Raw genomic sequence first — 16400 nt, 5'->3', positions numbered from 1 at the left:
CTGCTACCACTGTTAAAAGCCAGGCCACCTCAAGAGGAACTGCCCTAAGAGGCCCCATGGGCCATGCCCTGGATGCAAAGGTGACCACTGGAGATCGGTCTGCCCTCTGAGGTGGAGGTCCCAGAGCTCAGACCCATCCTACTTAGTCCAACAGGAATGATAGGGCCCGGAGCATACTCTGCCTTCTCCCTCTGGCCAGACCATCATCTCCATGGCAGAGCCCTGGGTAATCATGACTACAGAGGAACAAGGAAACAGCCTGTTGCTAGACACAGGTGCAAGTCTCTCGGTCCTTCTTTTCAATCCTGGCCTTCCTTCCAGCCGTCACACCTGTGTGACAGGAGTCACTGGTGAGGAGGTAATAAGCTATTTTTGACAACCCTTAGGCTGTAACTACTTGTTAGATCCTTCTTGCATATCTCTGTCTTCCTGAGAAACCACTCTGAAGATACCACCATGTATTACAGCAGCCATTGATATTTTCCTACTAATCTATCCATAACTCTGTAATGTTTGTATTGTTCCTATCCTATTTCGTAAATGGATGCATGTTTATTATTATGTGTTTCCTACAACAACCATTGAGAATAGTTAATGATTATTCAATTGGTCACTCATGTACAGCTCTATTTATTTTCTTCAGAAGCCACTTTGAAGATACCAAAGTATAGTACAACAATAATCTGATAATCTCCTACCTCTTTCGTCTGTGACTCAGTATTATTTCTCTATTTGTTTTCCTGAGAAGCTATCTTGTAGATAACAATATGTAAAACAATAACCATTGATAATTTCCTACCACTTTGTCTGTAATTTGGTAAGTCCCCCCTATTATTATGTTACCCTTCTTTTACTCTTTAAAATAATAAATAAATAAATACATATATGAGGTAAGTACCACACATTACACCTAAAATCTTATCTGCTGTCCATCAGAAAAAAATCACACACCTAAGTTCCTTGGTCTGTAGATCTATAGGATCATGAGTTTCACTGTCCATGTGAAATCGAACTTCTGGAGAAGATAGTGTCAAAGCCCTAAGAAAAATTAAAGAGGTGAATTAGTCAAATGAGCCAGTATCAAAAACAAAACTCTGGAAATGATACCTTTAAAATAGAAAATGATTATATATAAAGTGTGTAAGAATTGTTCATTTGAAGGTTTTTAATGTTCTATTTTCAGGAACAGCTTAGTATTTCATAGATTAATCCCTATCGTTTTGTTCTGAAACCCTGTATCACTCTTATTGTTTTGCTTTGTTTTATTTTTGTCTATGTTGTTGGCATTTTGCGATTGTTCTTTTTTTAATTCTCTTTAAAATAAAAAAATTAAATTAAATTAATTTAACAAGTGAACAACAGCAACATAAGAAAATCAGATTCCCAATGCTTCTGAGAGTTTGAATATACTCTGTACTCAACTCTAAGTTTTTACTGAGCTACATAACTGCAATCATAAACTGCAACCATAACAGGCAGGATTTTACATACTATGGAAACCACGTACAGTACTGAGTCAAGGAAAACAGAGAGAGGCAAAGGGATGTTGCCACAGGGATTTTGTGACATCAGAAAATGCAGAGTTATTAAGTACATTCTACATAAATTCAAGCAACAAAAGAAACGTATAATAAAGTACTACTCCCAATCTGTTACAAGGACTGATGGCTACTCATATCCAAGTGCCCTGTGTAAGATAATGTACTATGCTAAAGGGCTCACATAAATGGTTCATTTAATGAGTAGCCAAGCAGTCCTTTGAAAAATAAATTCTCAAAATGCTAAACACATTCAGTCTAATGTTTATACCTCAAGCTAGTTTCATTTAAGTCAGCTCCATCAACGTGAAAGTAAGAATTTTCATGAGAGGCACTCTTGGACAATGATGGAGGAAAAACAATGAGATGAGAGGCAAGTTAAGTGAGATTCTAAGTCCTCCTCGTCCTCTGTTCATCTTTATTAGAAAACCTACAAAAGGAGCACTGGAAAAGGAATCCTCACAAATACTCCTTTTTCATCATATAGGACAAGATTCTACATGAGGTCCAATACTAATTACATTTTGATCCGTTCTTTCTTCACAGAGCATGTAAAAATGTTATTTTTATCCAAGAGTATTAATAATTAAAGGTGAAAGGTCAATGTTTTCTCTGTTTGCTCTAAAACTGAGAAATTCAATGCTATCTTTTATTAACAGATGACAATCTTAGAAAAAACTAGTTTTTAAGAGTAAAAAATTCCTATTTTTGAAAAGCTAGTTACCAATACAATTGTTTCCAGCTTACTTAAGCTTGAGCAATAGCTTTGGTCTAGTTTGATAGCATTTGTTAGGTTTTAATACACATATGTAATCCTTAAACAATCTCACATTGCATATTGAAGATTATATAGAAAAACTCCGAAAACTGACATGAGAGGAGAGCTAGCAATGGCTAAGCATAATCCCTTAGAACACCAGGCACATTCTTCATTGATGGAAACATCCTACAGTTGCACTGTCAAATATGGTAGTCACTAGCCACTTGTGGCTGGTGAGACAAAGAAAAATTAACTAATTTTAATGAATTTAAATGTAAATAGGAAGCCGTGTGTGGTGGCACACACCTATAGTCCCAGCACTTGGGAGGCTGAGACAGGAAGATCATCATGAGTTTAGAACCAACCTGGGCTACATAGTGAGTTAAAAGCTAACCTGAACTATATAGTGAGACCTTGTCTCAAAAAAAAATAAATAGCCACATTTTATGAAATAGTGCTAATATAAAGTATGCCATCACCAACAAAAATTTTTTAGTAATTGCTTGTGACATAATCCTAGACAGTGTGTAATTGTTTCAATTCTAGATTACAATGGGGACTTTATGTGCATTTACTTAAAACACCTGAAAACAAATGTTTAATCTGAAGAGCATTTCTAATTAAAGTGGAAACAATCTGTAGAAGTCTTCAAGAGTTTTTGCCTTCCTGAAATTTGTTAAAAGAACTTTAGATTTGTAAGTTTAGCACAACTTCTGTTATGGCTTGTATTTACATGTCCCCCAAAGCTAATGCAGTTGTAGGTGCGAAGTTTTGAAGGTGTCATGTGGATTAGGGTGTGTCAATGTGGATTAAGGGTGTGAAACTGGGATTAAGGTTGTGGATAGTGGAAGCCCCACCCTGGGTATGGGTGTCACCAATCAATAATAGGTTTGTAGCTTGGATGAAATATAAAGGGACAGAAAGAAGGCAGACCCGCTGCTGCTGCTTGCTGCTTTGCTGCTTATTGCCTGCCAGAGCCAGTCAACTATGGACTGAACCCTCTACAAACTGTGAGCCAAAATAAACCTTTCCTCTTCTAATTTGTGGGTGTTGGGTATTTCATGTCAACAATGAGAAAGTAACAAAAGCAACTTCTGAACATTAGTCCAGAATTAAGCTGTTAATATTTAAAAGTTAACTAGAAGAAATGCAGTCTCCACTTCTCGATTCAGCCTATTTTAAATAATTCAGCACTGTCAATACTCAAGCATGCCACATAATCCAAGTTATCTGAATATCATAATAATAAATTAAAATACATCTTAATAGATATTTTTGAAATATACCCTTTCTCAATTCTTCCTTTTTTCAGAATTTTAGCGAGTTTATTTAGTCCTCGGAGACTAGTGGTAATATCATCATTCATGGTTGCTGAATCAATTCTCATCTGTGCTTCAGCATAAGTAAGAGAAGCCTAAAAAAAAAAAAACAAACTCATGTTAATATAACTCTCATAAATGATAAAAACTGACTTAGTATTTAAACTACTTTATTTATCTCATATTATTTACTATTTAACCATATTATTTTATCTCTTGTATCTACTACATAAAAAAACCCATAACTTCAGAAAACCAGAACAAGAAGAATTCATAGCTTATAGTAGCTATACTTCACATCTATGATTTCTGGTTCATTATCTCTTATCTGAGGTATTACACAACATAAGCAAACTTAAATTAAGAAAAGAAAAATAGCAATATTATTAAATTGCTTAGGCTTTAGCTACTTTTTGATGGAGACCACTATGAAGCAGCTCTGAGCAGGATTTAAATTAACCAAATGGCTTTCCATGTTTACTTGTGAATCACTGGTCCCTACTGAGGCCTGTAATGGTGGGGGAAGCTATAAGGCCTCAAAGGACAAGATAAGGCCACAGCTGGGGACTTCTGGCTCCAACCTGAATTAACTAAAAAAACACTGTAGCTGCAGGCATCTCACTCCTGCAGTGAAGGCCTTCCTGAAGATGAAATAGTTCTCCTAAATTTACATAAAGTATTTCTTGGAGAAGTTCTTAAAGGGATTCCCAAGTCCTGCCCAGATTCCTGGATTTTCTTCAGTATCCGCCTCCTTTGTTTGAAAACCTAATAAATATGGGCTGCCCAGGGAAGTCTTGGTCTTAACCTAGAGAATCTTGAATTCTATAAGACAGCTGGACCCTCCTGGAGCCCTAAAATCATTTCAGTTGTCTTATTTATTTAAGCCTTTACCATCTACTCATTTGGGAGATTGCAGGCCTAATCAGCCCAAATAACTAAGGGTTATTAACATGAAAACTTTTATATTTCAATTAGTGCATATTCAATTAGAAATACTTATGACAAAATGAAAGACATATAAGAGAACCTGGAGATCCCCTCCAGGGTATCTTCCCAAAATAATTAAAAGTATCACACCACAGCAATATATGCACACCTATGTTTATAGTGGCATGGTCTATCTTGGAAACAATTCAAGTGCCCATCAACTGGTGAATGAATAAAGAAGATGTAGTTCTTTTATATAGTAGACTACTGTGCTGTAAAAAAGGATATGCTTGAGACATGTCTAGGAAAATGGATGGAGTTGAGTCCATATTCTTAAGTGAAACAAATTAGATACACGTGTAAATACCACGTTGTTTCTCTGACGTGAGAAACCAACATCAAAATGTATTAATAGGTATTGTGAAATAGGAAGAAAACGTTCAAATGGGGAGGGGAACAAGGGAAAGAGAGGGGGAAAAGAAAGAAGAAAAAAAGTAAAAAAAATTGAGAAAAGAAAGAAAATATGGAATCCAAGCTTTTGTAAATGGGGAGGAGAAGAGTTGAAGGGAGGGTGAAGAATGGGTAAAAAAACAAGTTATATCAGGTACAGGTACAAATTCTCTATGATGAATGTGATCATTTTGTGTATCTAAAATGTATTAATAAAATCTGATTTAAGAAAAGAGGGAGAGGGAACCTGGAGAAAAGTACAAAACAGGAAAACGATGAGAAAGATAATCTGGCTCCATTATGTCTGTGCTTGATCTCAGAATCCAACTATGACTTCTAACATTACTTCTATGAGAAAAATGTGAATTAGAAGATGATATGCATGCTAACTTTTAAAGCAGTAATCATTTTGAAGGAGGAATAATCTCAATACTTGGGTTCCTGAGTTGGACATAAAATCTTCTATCTGGTCTTTTCAACAATTGACGTTATAAGTTTCTGAGTACAGGACAGTCGCATATAAACTAAAGTATGTTCTGACTAACACGAAAAATTAAGTAAATAACTGAAAACATCATTTGACTTTATAATAAAAATATACTTTTATGGGCCTAAGTTTTTCAAAATAATCTAGGAAACTGTTAAAAGTATGAAATATTTTAAACACTGGAAATGAACCATGAAACTAACCTTTGAATTAATGACACTTTTGGTAAATCTTGTTTTTAAGATTTCAGCATTGTGACTCATTTCCCAAATACATGAAAATGCCAGCCTATGAGTAAAAATAGACAGTATTTGTTGATGTGAATCAGTTAAAATAGTAAATACAACATTCTTATGGACAAGCATGTATAAATACCTGTCAACGTCACATCTTAAGGAACACAAATTAGAGCTAAGCAACTCGGGAACCATGTCAATCCTCTGTAAAAGACAGAATCTCCGATTACTTAGGTATATCCATGTTTGTTTGGGGTTCTATCCTCAAATAGCATTAACTGAACAAGGAGAGAAAAAGGAGTGTTCTGGTCTTTTCACTAAGAGAATTACAAAAACATCAAGTAAAAAATCTCGTTGTGCAAAAAGACTCATACAAAATTGTAACAAAAAGCAAGTAATGAAAGAAATTAGATTTCATACCAGTTAATTTAAGCTTAAATCCTCTACACTAACTACCTAGCTGTCCTCAAAGTATGAAATCTGTGATATTTGGTAACTGATATAAGCCCTACTAAATCTATAGTTGAACCTCAATGTTTAACAACAAACTACACAGTGTTTTAAAATAAAAGAGAGAAACTACATTTTTATGGGAAAAAGCTATATGGACAACTTTGACCATGAGTTTGTAATAAACTAAGCATAACTTTGCCCTCACTTTTACAACTGTTCTACATAAATCTATCAGACCCATACCTAAAGGAAAAATAGAGTAATACCTCAGTTCACAAATCTTTTTGTGCTCAGACAATTTGGTTTGGCAAAACGTGGGTTCTGTTCTCGAAAGCTTCATCGGGTGATAAACATGACCCGCAGGAACCCAAACGCAACCATCTTCTCCAGAATCATGGAACAGTTAAGTTTGTGAACTGAGGTACCACTGTACTGCACAAACTTTTTGATCAACTACATCTAAACACCAAAAACTGCAATGTTTTCAGTGAGTTAGGCCACCTTATTCCAGGAACAGTATTTCTTCTAGCTACGTTTCAGGCTGTGATTGTTAAAGAACTCACAAGTGCAAATGACAGTTAAACACATTTTAAATTCAATGTATTTACCTTTTCACAGAGATACACAGTTGTTCCTCTTCTGGCTGATTCTTGATCCAAGGCATTTCCTGGCCTAATAAAATGGCTAACATCAGCAATATGAACACCAACCTTAAAAGGTAAAAAGAAAAGGACGTTGATAAGAATTAATAATACAGCATACATAGCAATGGAGTTTAAATGACAAGAACTTTAGCAGTACACGCCCATTAGTTTTTGTAGCTATAACCTTAACATGACCAATTCACATATTCTATCTTAGATGAAAAGAAAATAAACTCAAGAAAAGAATTATATTTGAGTAAGAATGTTATGACAATGAATGTCATTACAAACATGAGTACCTCCAAATTCCCATTTTTGAGCTCTCTGCAGTGCAGAGCGTCATCTATATCAGTACATCCTGGCGGGTCCACACTACAAACACACAGATGCCTCAGATCTTCTCGGTTTTTCATGTCCTAGAAGATGCCGCATTAGAAAGCACAAAATTAGTTCAACAGTACAACTGCAACACAGCTGTTGCAAAATCATTATCTGCATAGAAGTAACATAGCTTTAATTTCTTGTTGACAAGCACACGTGATTTGTAACCAGTGGTTTTTATGCATCTGAAAAATCTGACATTTACTAGTGTCTGCAACCTAGAAAAGTTTACCTTTCAGTAAATAAGCAAATGATTAAGATAATACTTAATAGTGCTAATCATCTAGCTAAATATAGGGGAAGACAGACCATAGTTTCTACATATTTAAAAACAAGTGTAGAGAGTAAAAATATTCAGGGTATAATTTATAGTCACTAGTAATTGTCTTCAACTTACATTTTCAGTAATGCTCCAGGGCATCTTTGGCAGAAAGCTAAGAACAGCCTGTGAAAAAGGCTGATGAGGAACATCATGTTCAAGTAACAGCACTTCCGTTTCGGTCTCTTTTTCTCCAACATCACCTAAATTTTTTACGAAGTGTCCCTAAGGCCAAAAGGTTTTATTAGAAAGACAAATCCTATAAGTACTTTACAAGACTACACTAAATTCTTTAGCATTTTATGTATCACCTTGGAATTTCTAAACATTCCTTTTGCTTCTTTAAAATGACCCACTGGTTAACTTCAAGGCTAAAAATGACAAGACTGTAACTACTTTACCATAAAAACTTTGCAAGGGCCCAGTTCTTTTTTTTGGTTTTTTTTTTCTGGTACCAGGAGTCGAACTCACGACCTTGCACTTGCCAGGCAGGCGCTGTGCCCCTGAGCTAAATTCCCAGCCCCGTAGGCCCAGTTCTAATATCACAGCACTTCTACTTATTTTCAAGTGACTTTCAGGTTTAAAATGTGCTTCAAAACAATAATTTCAAAATTTATTGACTAGAATCCATTTAGAAGTCAAATATTTTTTCAGACTCAATCAGCAAGGGCCTGGGATATAGCTCAGTGGCATAAGCACCTGCCTGGCAAGTACAAGGTCCTGAGTTTGATTCTTGGTACCAAAAAAAAAAAACCAGACTCAATCAGCAAAAGTTGTTTGGCATTTTGAACAAAAGTCTCCACAAGATTTACACTGGAATCTCATAAAATTAATTTTGAATTTTGGTACTCCATTTAGTAACTATGTGAAATATCCCTAAGTTTCTGCACAAATCCTAAATAATAGAAGATTTTGTCTTCATTAAAAGCAACACTATTATTCACAAATTATTAATTAAAAATCCTAAGATAAAATTCAATACTTTAAGCTTACATTTGGATATCTGGAATTTCTGGGCCAACCATCAATAGCAACAATAATCCTCCGTCCTTCTAATGCAGAAGCCTGTCTGGTTTCTATCCGAATCCGGGGAATTCTTTTATCAGCAGGTGTAAAGAGATGTCTTCTTGACTACACAAAACCAGGGGAAAGTAAGTTTGTTTTGGTGATAGTGACATCAACCCTACAGTGTTTCACATGCCAGGCAAGTACCCAGGAAAACAAAAAAAAAGAGTTAACAAAAACAAAATATGAAAATAGGTACAAAAGGAGCGCTACAAGTTCTAGTAAATATTTATCACTTTTTATTAACAGGAAAATATTCTTTACTCACCTCCTTAATATCAGACTTGGAAAGCATGCCACAGTATGGTCTCCAATTTCTTTTTATTATTCCCACAACTCTACCTGTAGGCTTTAACATCTTTTCATTTATAGCAGTCTTAAGCTGAAATATAAAAATAAAAACCTTCAGTCATTTTTCTAAGTATAATGAGACTCTCCTTCCAAATTAGAAATACATACATGGCCAAAACATTCAAGTAGTAAATTATGACATAAAACTACAGAATCATTGGACTTCAAAATTCTAGGCAAGAACATTACAAAACAAGCCATGAACATTGTTCCACGATAAAAATTACAAAAATAGACAATTAAAAAAAACTAGTATATCTGTCAGAACTCATTCTTCAGTTTTAAATAAGGGCTCATTGACTAAAAACACATACAACCCTAGGAATCAGTAGACTAGGACTTTATACTAGTTTACCCTAATTAGCTGAGCTATGTGGTTATGACGAATAGTTCACTTTTGGACCTTTACTATTCATTTAAAAAGACATACTTTAAAGGTTTTTCCTTATCCAAAACAAAAACTCAAAGAATGTCTTCCTTTTGAAAGACATCTTAGTGGCTATAGTAAGACTCCATAAAACTGATGGAAAAGCAAGAACTACAAATGTTGTATGTATTTCAACTATATTATTTTTATAATTCTAAAGCAGGAAAATAAGTAGGTCATTTCAAGTAGACTTAGTTCATAAAAGAGAAATGAAAGCACTCTCTTCATAATATAGTAAGAGATGGAATACTTAAACATGCCCAAATACAAAGGTCCAGAAACATGTTATGCTAAGGAAATTTTAACATTACATAAAAGCACTTCAGAAATTTTTAATTTATTTACTTAAACCTCACTAATTCAGATCACATACTGAACGTCATAGATTTCCAGTTATAAACTCAAATTAATAGGCTATGTGTTTAAATCAATGTATTTGAGTAAATTATGGCATTAAAAGAACATCAACTATGTTGATGACATATAATGAACCTACAGCACTATAATTTCATTCAATAATCTGAAAACAATGAAATTAGTTTAAACAATGATTTAGTTTAGTCAGTCTCTCCAAAGCTGACCTGTTAGTTTAGGAGCACTGTACAAAGTTCCAGACAGGAAAGTAAAGCCTGTGTGTTTCCTACCATGTGCTCTCTCTCCTCTTCTCTCTCCACATCATCTTCATTTTGACCCTCATCCTGTAAAACCACAGAAGATGGTGCCACCCACTGACTCTTGGGGAGAAGCTCCACGGCCACCACATCTTCATGAACAGCTCGGTTTAAATGTTTCAGTCCTTGTACAATTATCTGTTTAAAACAACAGACAGCATGTGCCCATATACTTTAATGGCAGGAATGAATAACTATCTAGTAGACGTTTATATATATATTCTAAATATCTTTATATAATCTTTATCTCTTTATATATATATTTAATAATGTTCCTTTGCTATACATTCTCAACATCTACATAGTTAAGTATAAAAAACACAGGTCAGAAAACAAAGTTGTACTCATGACCCTACTGTAACTTATAAAGATACCAAGAATCTTTTATTTTTTTTTTCAGTACTGGGGAAAATTAGGACCTTGCACTTGCCAGGCAGGCGCTTGTGCCACTGAGCTATATCCCCCTGCCCTGGTACCAAGAATTTTGGGAAAAGTTTAACTTTCTAAATCTCAGGGTCCTGATCAGTGAAATGAAAACCTATGAACTACTTTTATAGGTTCGGCTGCAGATTAAATGAACCACTGCATGCAAAGCATTAGGATAGTATCTGGCAAACAGTGACCACTGGAAGCCTTCTGAATGATTTATAAGTAGTTTTAGTCATAATATATAAAATGGAAGCATCTCATTTTTTTTAATCACTCGACGGGTTAGATTTTTACTTTTAAAAGTGGGCTACAGTTGGGTATGCTGGCACATGCCGGTAATCTCAGCACTTGGAAGGATGGGTCAGGAGGACTGCTATGAGTTCAAGGCCACCGTAAATTGCACAGTGAGACTCCGTCTCAAAAAAGTGGGCTAACAGAAAGTTCACACCCTCAATAAGCAACTTCCTAAAAAGTGCTTACTTCTACTGGTTTTTATGACTTCTTTTAACATGATAAATTAGGAGTATAAAGCAAACTTAAATTCTTATACAAAATTTTAAATATTTTAGCGTATAAAACACTTATTTTAGTGGATAAAAATTTGTATACTTGCCTCTTTATTGTCTTCAGTGTCTCCATGAATCCACACTGTTGCTTCTAAGTAATTTTCCCTGCTAGCTCTAAATGTTCCTTGAAGGTAAACACCAGATTTTATGCCTTGTTGTAGCTTACTTAAGGCAAGATGCTCTGAAAATATTATTTTCCCACTTTCTATTTCATTCTATGAAATAAGTAAATGAAAAGATGCAGTTAGTCTTCTGTTTATTCAATATAGAACTATAATTACTATTAAATAATTTTTTAAAATCCACATTGTAGTATATGTGAACAATTTTCTTTGCAAAAGGGAGTATTCTTTGTGTGCTATCTAATACAACAGAAATTAGATATCATTTTCTTTTAAGCAATCTATAAATGGCTAGTACCAACTAAGAAACTGAACTTTATAATTTAAACATCCATATGCAATTAGTGGCCACATATTATACACCGCAACCCTAAATCTATAGAGTATTCCAACAATCAAGTCCAACTTTTATCTTCTCACTTCACTTTAGTTTTATAAAATAGCTAAAGAAGGCATGGGAGAAATGTCATAAAGACTGGATACATTCATATATACACGCACACATAACACACACGCACACCTATATATATATATATAAAAAAGTCGTTATGTAACATTCTTTCTATAATAATAGCGTGCCAGGCACTAAGATAAAAATTTCAATAATTTACCATTATCTCATTTAATTCTCTTAAAAACGTTATGAAGTCATTATTGCTAAACATGTTTTATATATACACACTATATGAAAAGAAAATGAAGGTTCAGAGTTTGATTATTCCTTTAGCAACATCCCTCACACTGACTGTTGCAGTAACTTCTTTACTCACCTGTTGCCCCTAGTCTCGCTGTAGGTAACACTGTAGTATCTTTCACACTGACATTAGTATTCTTACAAATAAATACCAGAAAGCTCCCTGTCCATGCTCTCGTATGGCCTCAATGTCTCCAATTCTGCCATACAAAGTAGGGAGGTCAGAATCCTATCTGCTGTCTTCTCTTTTTTGCAGACTTTCACGGAGATCTTGTAAGACACTTGTAGGATTACTGATGGATAGAATAAACTCGAGGTCCTCATTATCTGGTGCTGCTCCTCTTACCTCTTCTTCTGAATCCCTTCCCTCCACCTTTGAACTTCACACTGTCTACACTGCCTGCTACTTCATTTCTCAAACACCTACCACTTATTCACAGATCAGCCAAGGATTCCATTCATTTTATCATCAAAAATAGAGCCACCATCTGCCAAGCCTTATTTCAGAGAGTTAATTCATTTAGAAATGGCACGTTAATAAGTCTATTATAGTCACTCCTGTTGTTTCTAACCCAACTCCTACTCCAATTCCAGCCTATTGATATTCCAACTATTAAATCTGGCAGCTGCAAGCCTCATATGTCAAGGTGACTATTTCAGTATTTTCACTTTTCAAAACAGAACAAACTAACACATACCCCTTCTTCAGACAAACAAGCAAGACGATCAATGAGTTCAGGATTAGCAGTTAAGCTCTTTATATATTCTTCACCTGAAAAATAAGTTCACATTTTCTTAATAAATTCAAGTGTCAACCTGCCCATAATTTTTAGATGAAGTTCCAAACAGCAGTAAATATTTCTACACCTAGGCTTACACGTGAATGCTGGTATTCCTTCTTCTACAGCTTTCTCTTTGTTTTTGCGGTCATTTGTTATGAATACAACTTGCAGCTGATTTTCTGCTGACATTTTCTTCAGATGTTCATTGTACCATTTTGCTGCTACTCGAATGGCTCTATCATTTCTGTCATTAGCATTTTCTCCCTGTTCTTGCTCTACGTAGGTCTCTCTATAAGGGGAAAAAATAAAAAGAAATCAACAGAAACAACATGTAAAAACTTTCCAGATACTGAAACTGAAAGTCAGTATGAAAGCCAGTAAACTGAAAAGTCAGTATGTATCTGTTTTACTTGACTCTGCAGACCTATTTATCAGAGAAGAAATAAACAGGATGTTTATAGCTAAGTTTTTAAAACAACAATTTGCTTAGAAAAGAAAAAAATTATAAATAAAAAGCTTCATACAATTTTATTTCACAAAAAGAAAAATTCAAGATCAGCATTTATAGTTCATGCTGGGACATTAAAGTTTGTTGAGCTGGGAGTGGTGGTGCATGCCTGTAATCCTAGTACTCGGGAGGCTGAGGCAGGAGGATTGTTGTGAGTTTGAGGCCAGCCTTGGCTACAAAGTGAGCTCAAGGCCAGCCTGGACTGCATAGGCAGACCCTGTCTCAAAAAGACAAAAAATTAATAAATTAATAAATAAACAGCTTGTTGAAACAAACTAATAAACTCTATAGATGTTAACACTTCATTCTTCCACAATTCATTCGAACTGTGGATTTATGTAAGTTCCTAACCATAAATTATCCATGGTAAACATTCAATAAAAGGCAAAGACTAAGTAGATAAGGAAAGATCAGATAGAGTTGATACTGCATGGTCCCTCTAGGACTATCCACTCAGAACCATGACTGCATTTACCTATTTCTTCTTGTTCTTCGAATCCAGATTTAAGCACAATAACAAAATTCAGTATAATAGCCTCTGGTGTCTAAAGAGACTCAATTTTAGACTTATCTGATAGATTTTAAGAATTATTTTTATTCTCCACCATTAAATGTACCTGCTAATGCCTTAAGCTTATCAGTGAAAGATACGGTGATAGACTTGAATTTAGTTTTAACGACTTGAGTAAAAAAATCTTAGATGAGAATTGCTATTATCCTTAAAAGTCTTGCCACAAATCCCAGTACTAGGGCCTATTTATATTACTTGAACAAACAAAATTGCCAACCAATCAGGAATCTGATGAACATACTCTGCCAAAACTTAATCTTTTGGCACTGAAAAGCAAATAATTTTCCTGTTACCAGTACCAAAAAGGTACAATGCATAAAAATCTGCAAGTGCTTTATTGGTGTTCCTTATAAGAGCAATATTTAATTTTGTGCTATAAAAAATTTAAGAAATTATTTTTTTTTTTAATTGTACACAATATGATGGGATTTCATTACTACAATCTATAGTCTAATCCAGTGGTTCTCAATCAGCGGTTGAACGTGCAGTTCCCCCGACCCCTCTACCAGAGAATCACATGGCGATGTCTGGAAGCGCTACATGTTACAACTCACTGATGATGGTGGGGGGGAGACTGTTTTTTTCATGTAGTAGGCAGAGGTCCTGGATGCAGGTAAACGTCCTACAATATACACAACAGCTTGGCCACAACAAAGTACTACCCAGCCCAAGGTGTCAACAGGGTCAAGCCTGAGAAACTGATGAAGTGCCACAGACACCCACCACAGATTATTAATGTAAAATCAGAAATAGGCAATATTGCATTTTTGAAGACTACACATCGAATTCAAAGGTCTTCAAACTCACCAAAAACAAAACAAGCAAACAAAAAAAGACAGGCATGGTGGTGCACACCTGTAATCCCAGCACTTGGGAGGTTGAGGCAGGAGAATTACCCCAGTTAGAGGCCAGCTTGGGCTACATAGTGAATTCAAGGCCAGCCTGAACTACATAATGAAACCCTGGTTCAAAAAGAAAAACCTTCATCTAACCTTCAGTGTGATTCAGATGTAAGAAATTTAGAGCCCATTAAGAATAAATCTAACTTATGCTGTTAAATCTTTCCTTCACAAACTCATCTTCTTTATTGCATTACCCTGTATTGGTTATTCACATAATACAGCATTCTAAGAAGCTATGCTTATCTCACCTTTCAAGAGTCTATTGCTGATCACATGTTAAACCATGTGCATTTAAAAATGAATACACTGTGGAAATAAAAGTAACTAGTGTTATAGCCTAAGAGTTAGTAGATCTTGGTTCTATGTTTGACCTCCTCAATGCCTAGGTGACCTTAGTGAGATCCACTGAGCACTATGTCCCAGGCAGCTGTGTAAGAATAAAAAGGCATAGGAAACCATGGTTTATCTTCAACAATGTCACAAATTACACCTAGGAATCATCTTTCAAATTTAGAGGCCAGGCGTGGTGGTGCACGCTTGTAATCCCAGTACTGGGGAGGCTGAGGCCGGAGGATCATTGCAAGTTCTAGACCAGCCTGGGCTGCAAAGTGAGCTCAAGGCCAGCCTGAACTGCCCCCCTCTCAAAAAGACAACAACAACAAAAAATGTAGCTAGTTATGCTTTTGTGATGCTTTATACACTTCTCTTACCTATGGTGCTCATTAGTGAAGGTATAAAAATGCTTTTCTTGGTTATTAGTCACATCCCGAATTCTTTTATATACAGGGGCACTCCGATTTCTCACTTCTTGGAGAACTGTTTGTAGCACAATTACATTCCTGATGGCAGGGTCCTCGAGCACATCAATCTTCAAAAGAAAAACGAAAGTTACTTTTTCCTATTTTCATTTAGAAATTGCTTCTGTCAAACAAAACTGTCAAGTTTAAAAACATTCACTATATATTAAGCCATGGAGTTACTCTGCTGTATAAAAAGTGACAACAGTCACTCAGCCCTTCAGGCCTATGCAATAAGCACATAGAAAAAAACTAAAACTTGGTAGTATTAAGGCTACTCATACAGAAATAAGTGGCCCACATGGTTTCTGTTCGTAGGCACTTACAAGCTGCCTGGGAGTCGCAAGCTGCAAGCCTCAGAAGCCCAGGTCCCCGGCTTCCAGGCACTTATAATCTAAGGTAGAAGAGACACCAGGAGTTAGAAAATTAACGTGTCTAAAACTTTTTTAAAACCTCCAAAAACTGAAGGGGGAGAAAAGTCACAAGAAAAAGAGCGCCGGCCCGGGAGGGAGTAAGCGCGGATCCCGATGCGGCGTGCCTCTCCTGAGTCCGTGACTGTCACACACCCGCCTCCCGGGCCTCAGTTTCCCTGTCCGCCACACGCCCGCCAGCCGACGCACCTGGTGCAGCAACACGTTGGTGTCGGGCAGCAGGTAGTGCGGCCGCGGCCAGAGGCTGCTGGCCTGGTCCTGCGGCTGCGGCTCCAGCGCCGGCCCTCCGTGCGCCCCGCCGCACTCCGCGCAGCCGGGGGCGCCGCAGCCGATGTCATCGCGCAGGTAGTGCTCGCGCACGATCTTCAGCACGCCGCCTGTCCGGGTCTTCTTTAAGAACGTCTTAGACTTGAGCATCTTGCCTCGCGGTCCGCGGCGGACTCCCGACCGGCCACAGCACCCTACTGGCGGAGTTACCCTTCCGTCCCACCCCGGGGGCTCGCTTCTTCACGTCCCAGGAAGTTAGCGCGCCCCACTCGCGGGAAAACGCCGAGCCGGATGCTGGTTGGC

The 16400-nt window shown here is 36.5% G+C and overlaps 1 protein-coding gene across 3 annotated transcripts in view; it reads right to left on the bottom strand.

Moving 5' to 3' along the window:
• Positions 1-16400, bottom strand: part of Dis3 (DIS3 homolog, exosome endoribonuclease and 3'-5' exoribonuclease) — a 26389-nt gene extending 9989 nt beyond the window's left edge. For 2 of the 3 annotated variants that reach the window (XR_001234968.1, XM_005374190.2), the window contains exons 1-15: positions 16020-16400; positions 15313-15470; positions 12717-12910; positions 12538-12611; positions 11071-11238; positions 10002-10166; positions 8848-8961; positions 8508-8645; positions 7593-7739; positions 7114-7230; positions 6779-6880; positions 5857-5921; positions 5685-5769; positions 3585-3712; positions 952-1038 (exon numbers count right to left, since the gene is read on the bottom strand). Coding sequence is in view for 2 of the 3 variants with exons in the window: in XM_005374190.2 (XP_005374247.1) it covers positions 952-1038; positions 3585-3712; positions 5685-5769; positions 5857-5921; positions 6779-6880; positions 7114-7230; positions 7593-7739; positions 8508-8645; positions 8848-8961; positions 10002-10166; positions 11071-11238; positions 12538-12611; positions 12717-12910; positions 15313-15470; positions 16020-16247 (1970 nt within the window). In the remaining variant the exon portion in view is untranslated. Of the gene's footprint in view, positions 1-951; positions 1039-3584; positions 3713-5684; positions 5770-5856; positions 5922-6778; positions 6881-7113; positions 7231-7592; positions 7740-8507; positions 8646-8847; positions 8962-10001; positions 10167-11070; positions 11239-12537; positions 12612-12716; positions 12911-15312; positions 15471-15725; positions 15794-16019 lie in introns of all 3 variants that reach the window. The other variant, XM_005374191.2, reaches the window with a different exon arrangement.

This window comes from Chinchilla lanigera, unplaced genomic scaffold, assembly GCF_000276665.1.
Source record: "Chinchilla lanigera isolate Chin_1 unplaced genomic scaffold, ChiLan1.0 scaffold00003, whole genome shotgun sequence".
Lineage (NCBI taxonomy): Eukaryota > Metazoa > Chordata > Mammalia > Rodentia > Chinchillidae > Chinchilla > Chinchilla lanigera.
The sequence above is the reverse complement of the archived record's forward strand: the minus strand, read 5'-3'. Positions and strand labels throughout refer to the sequence as shown.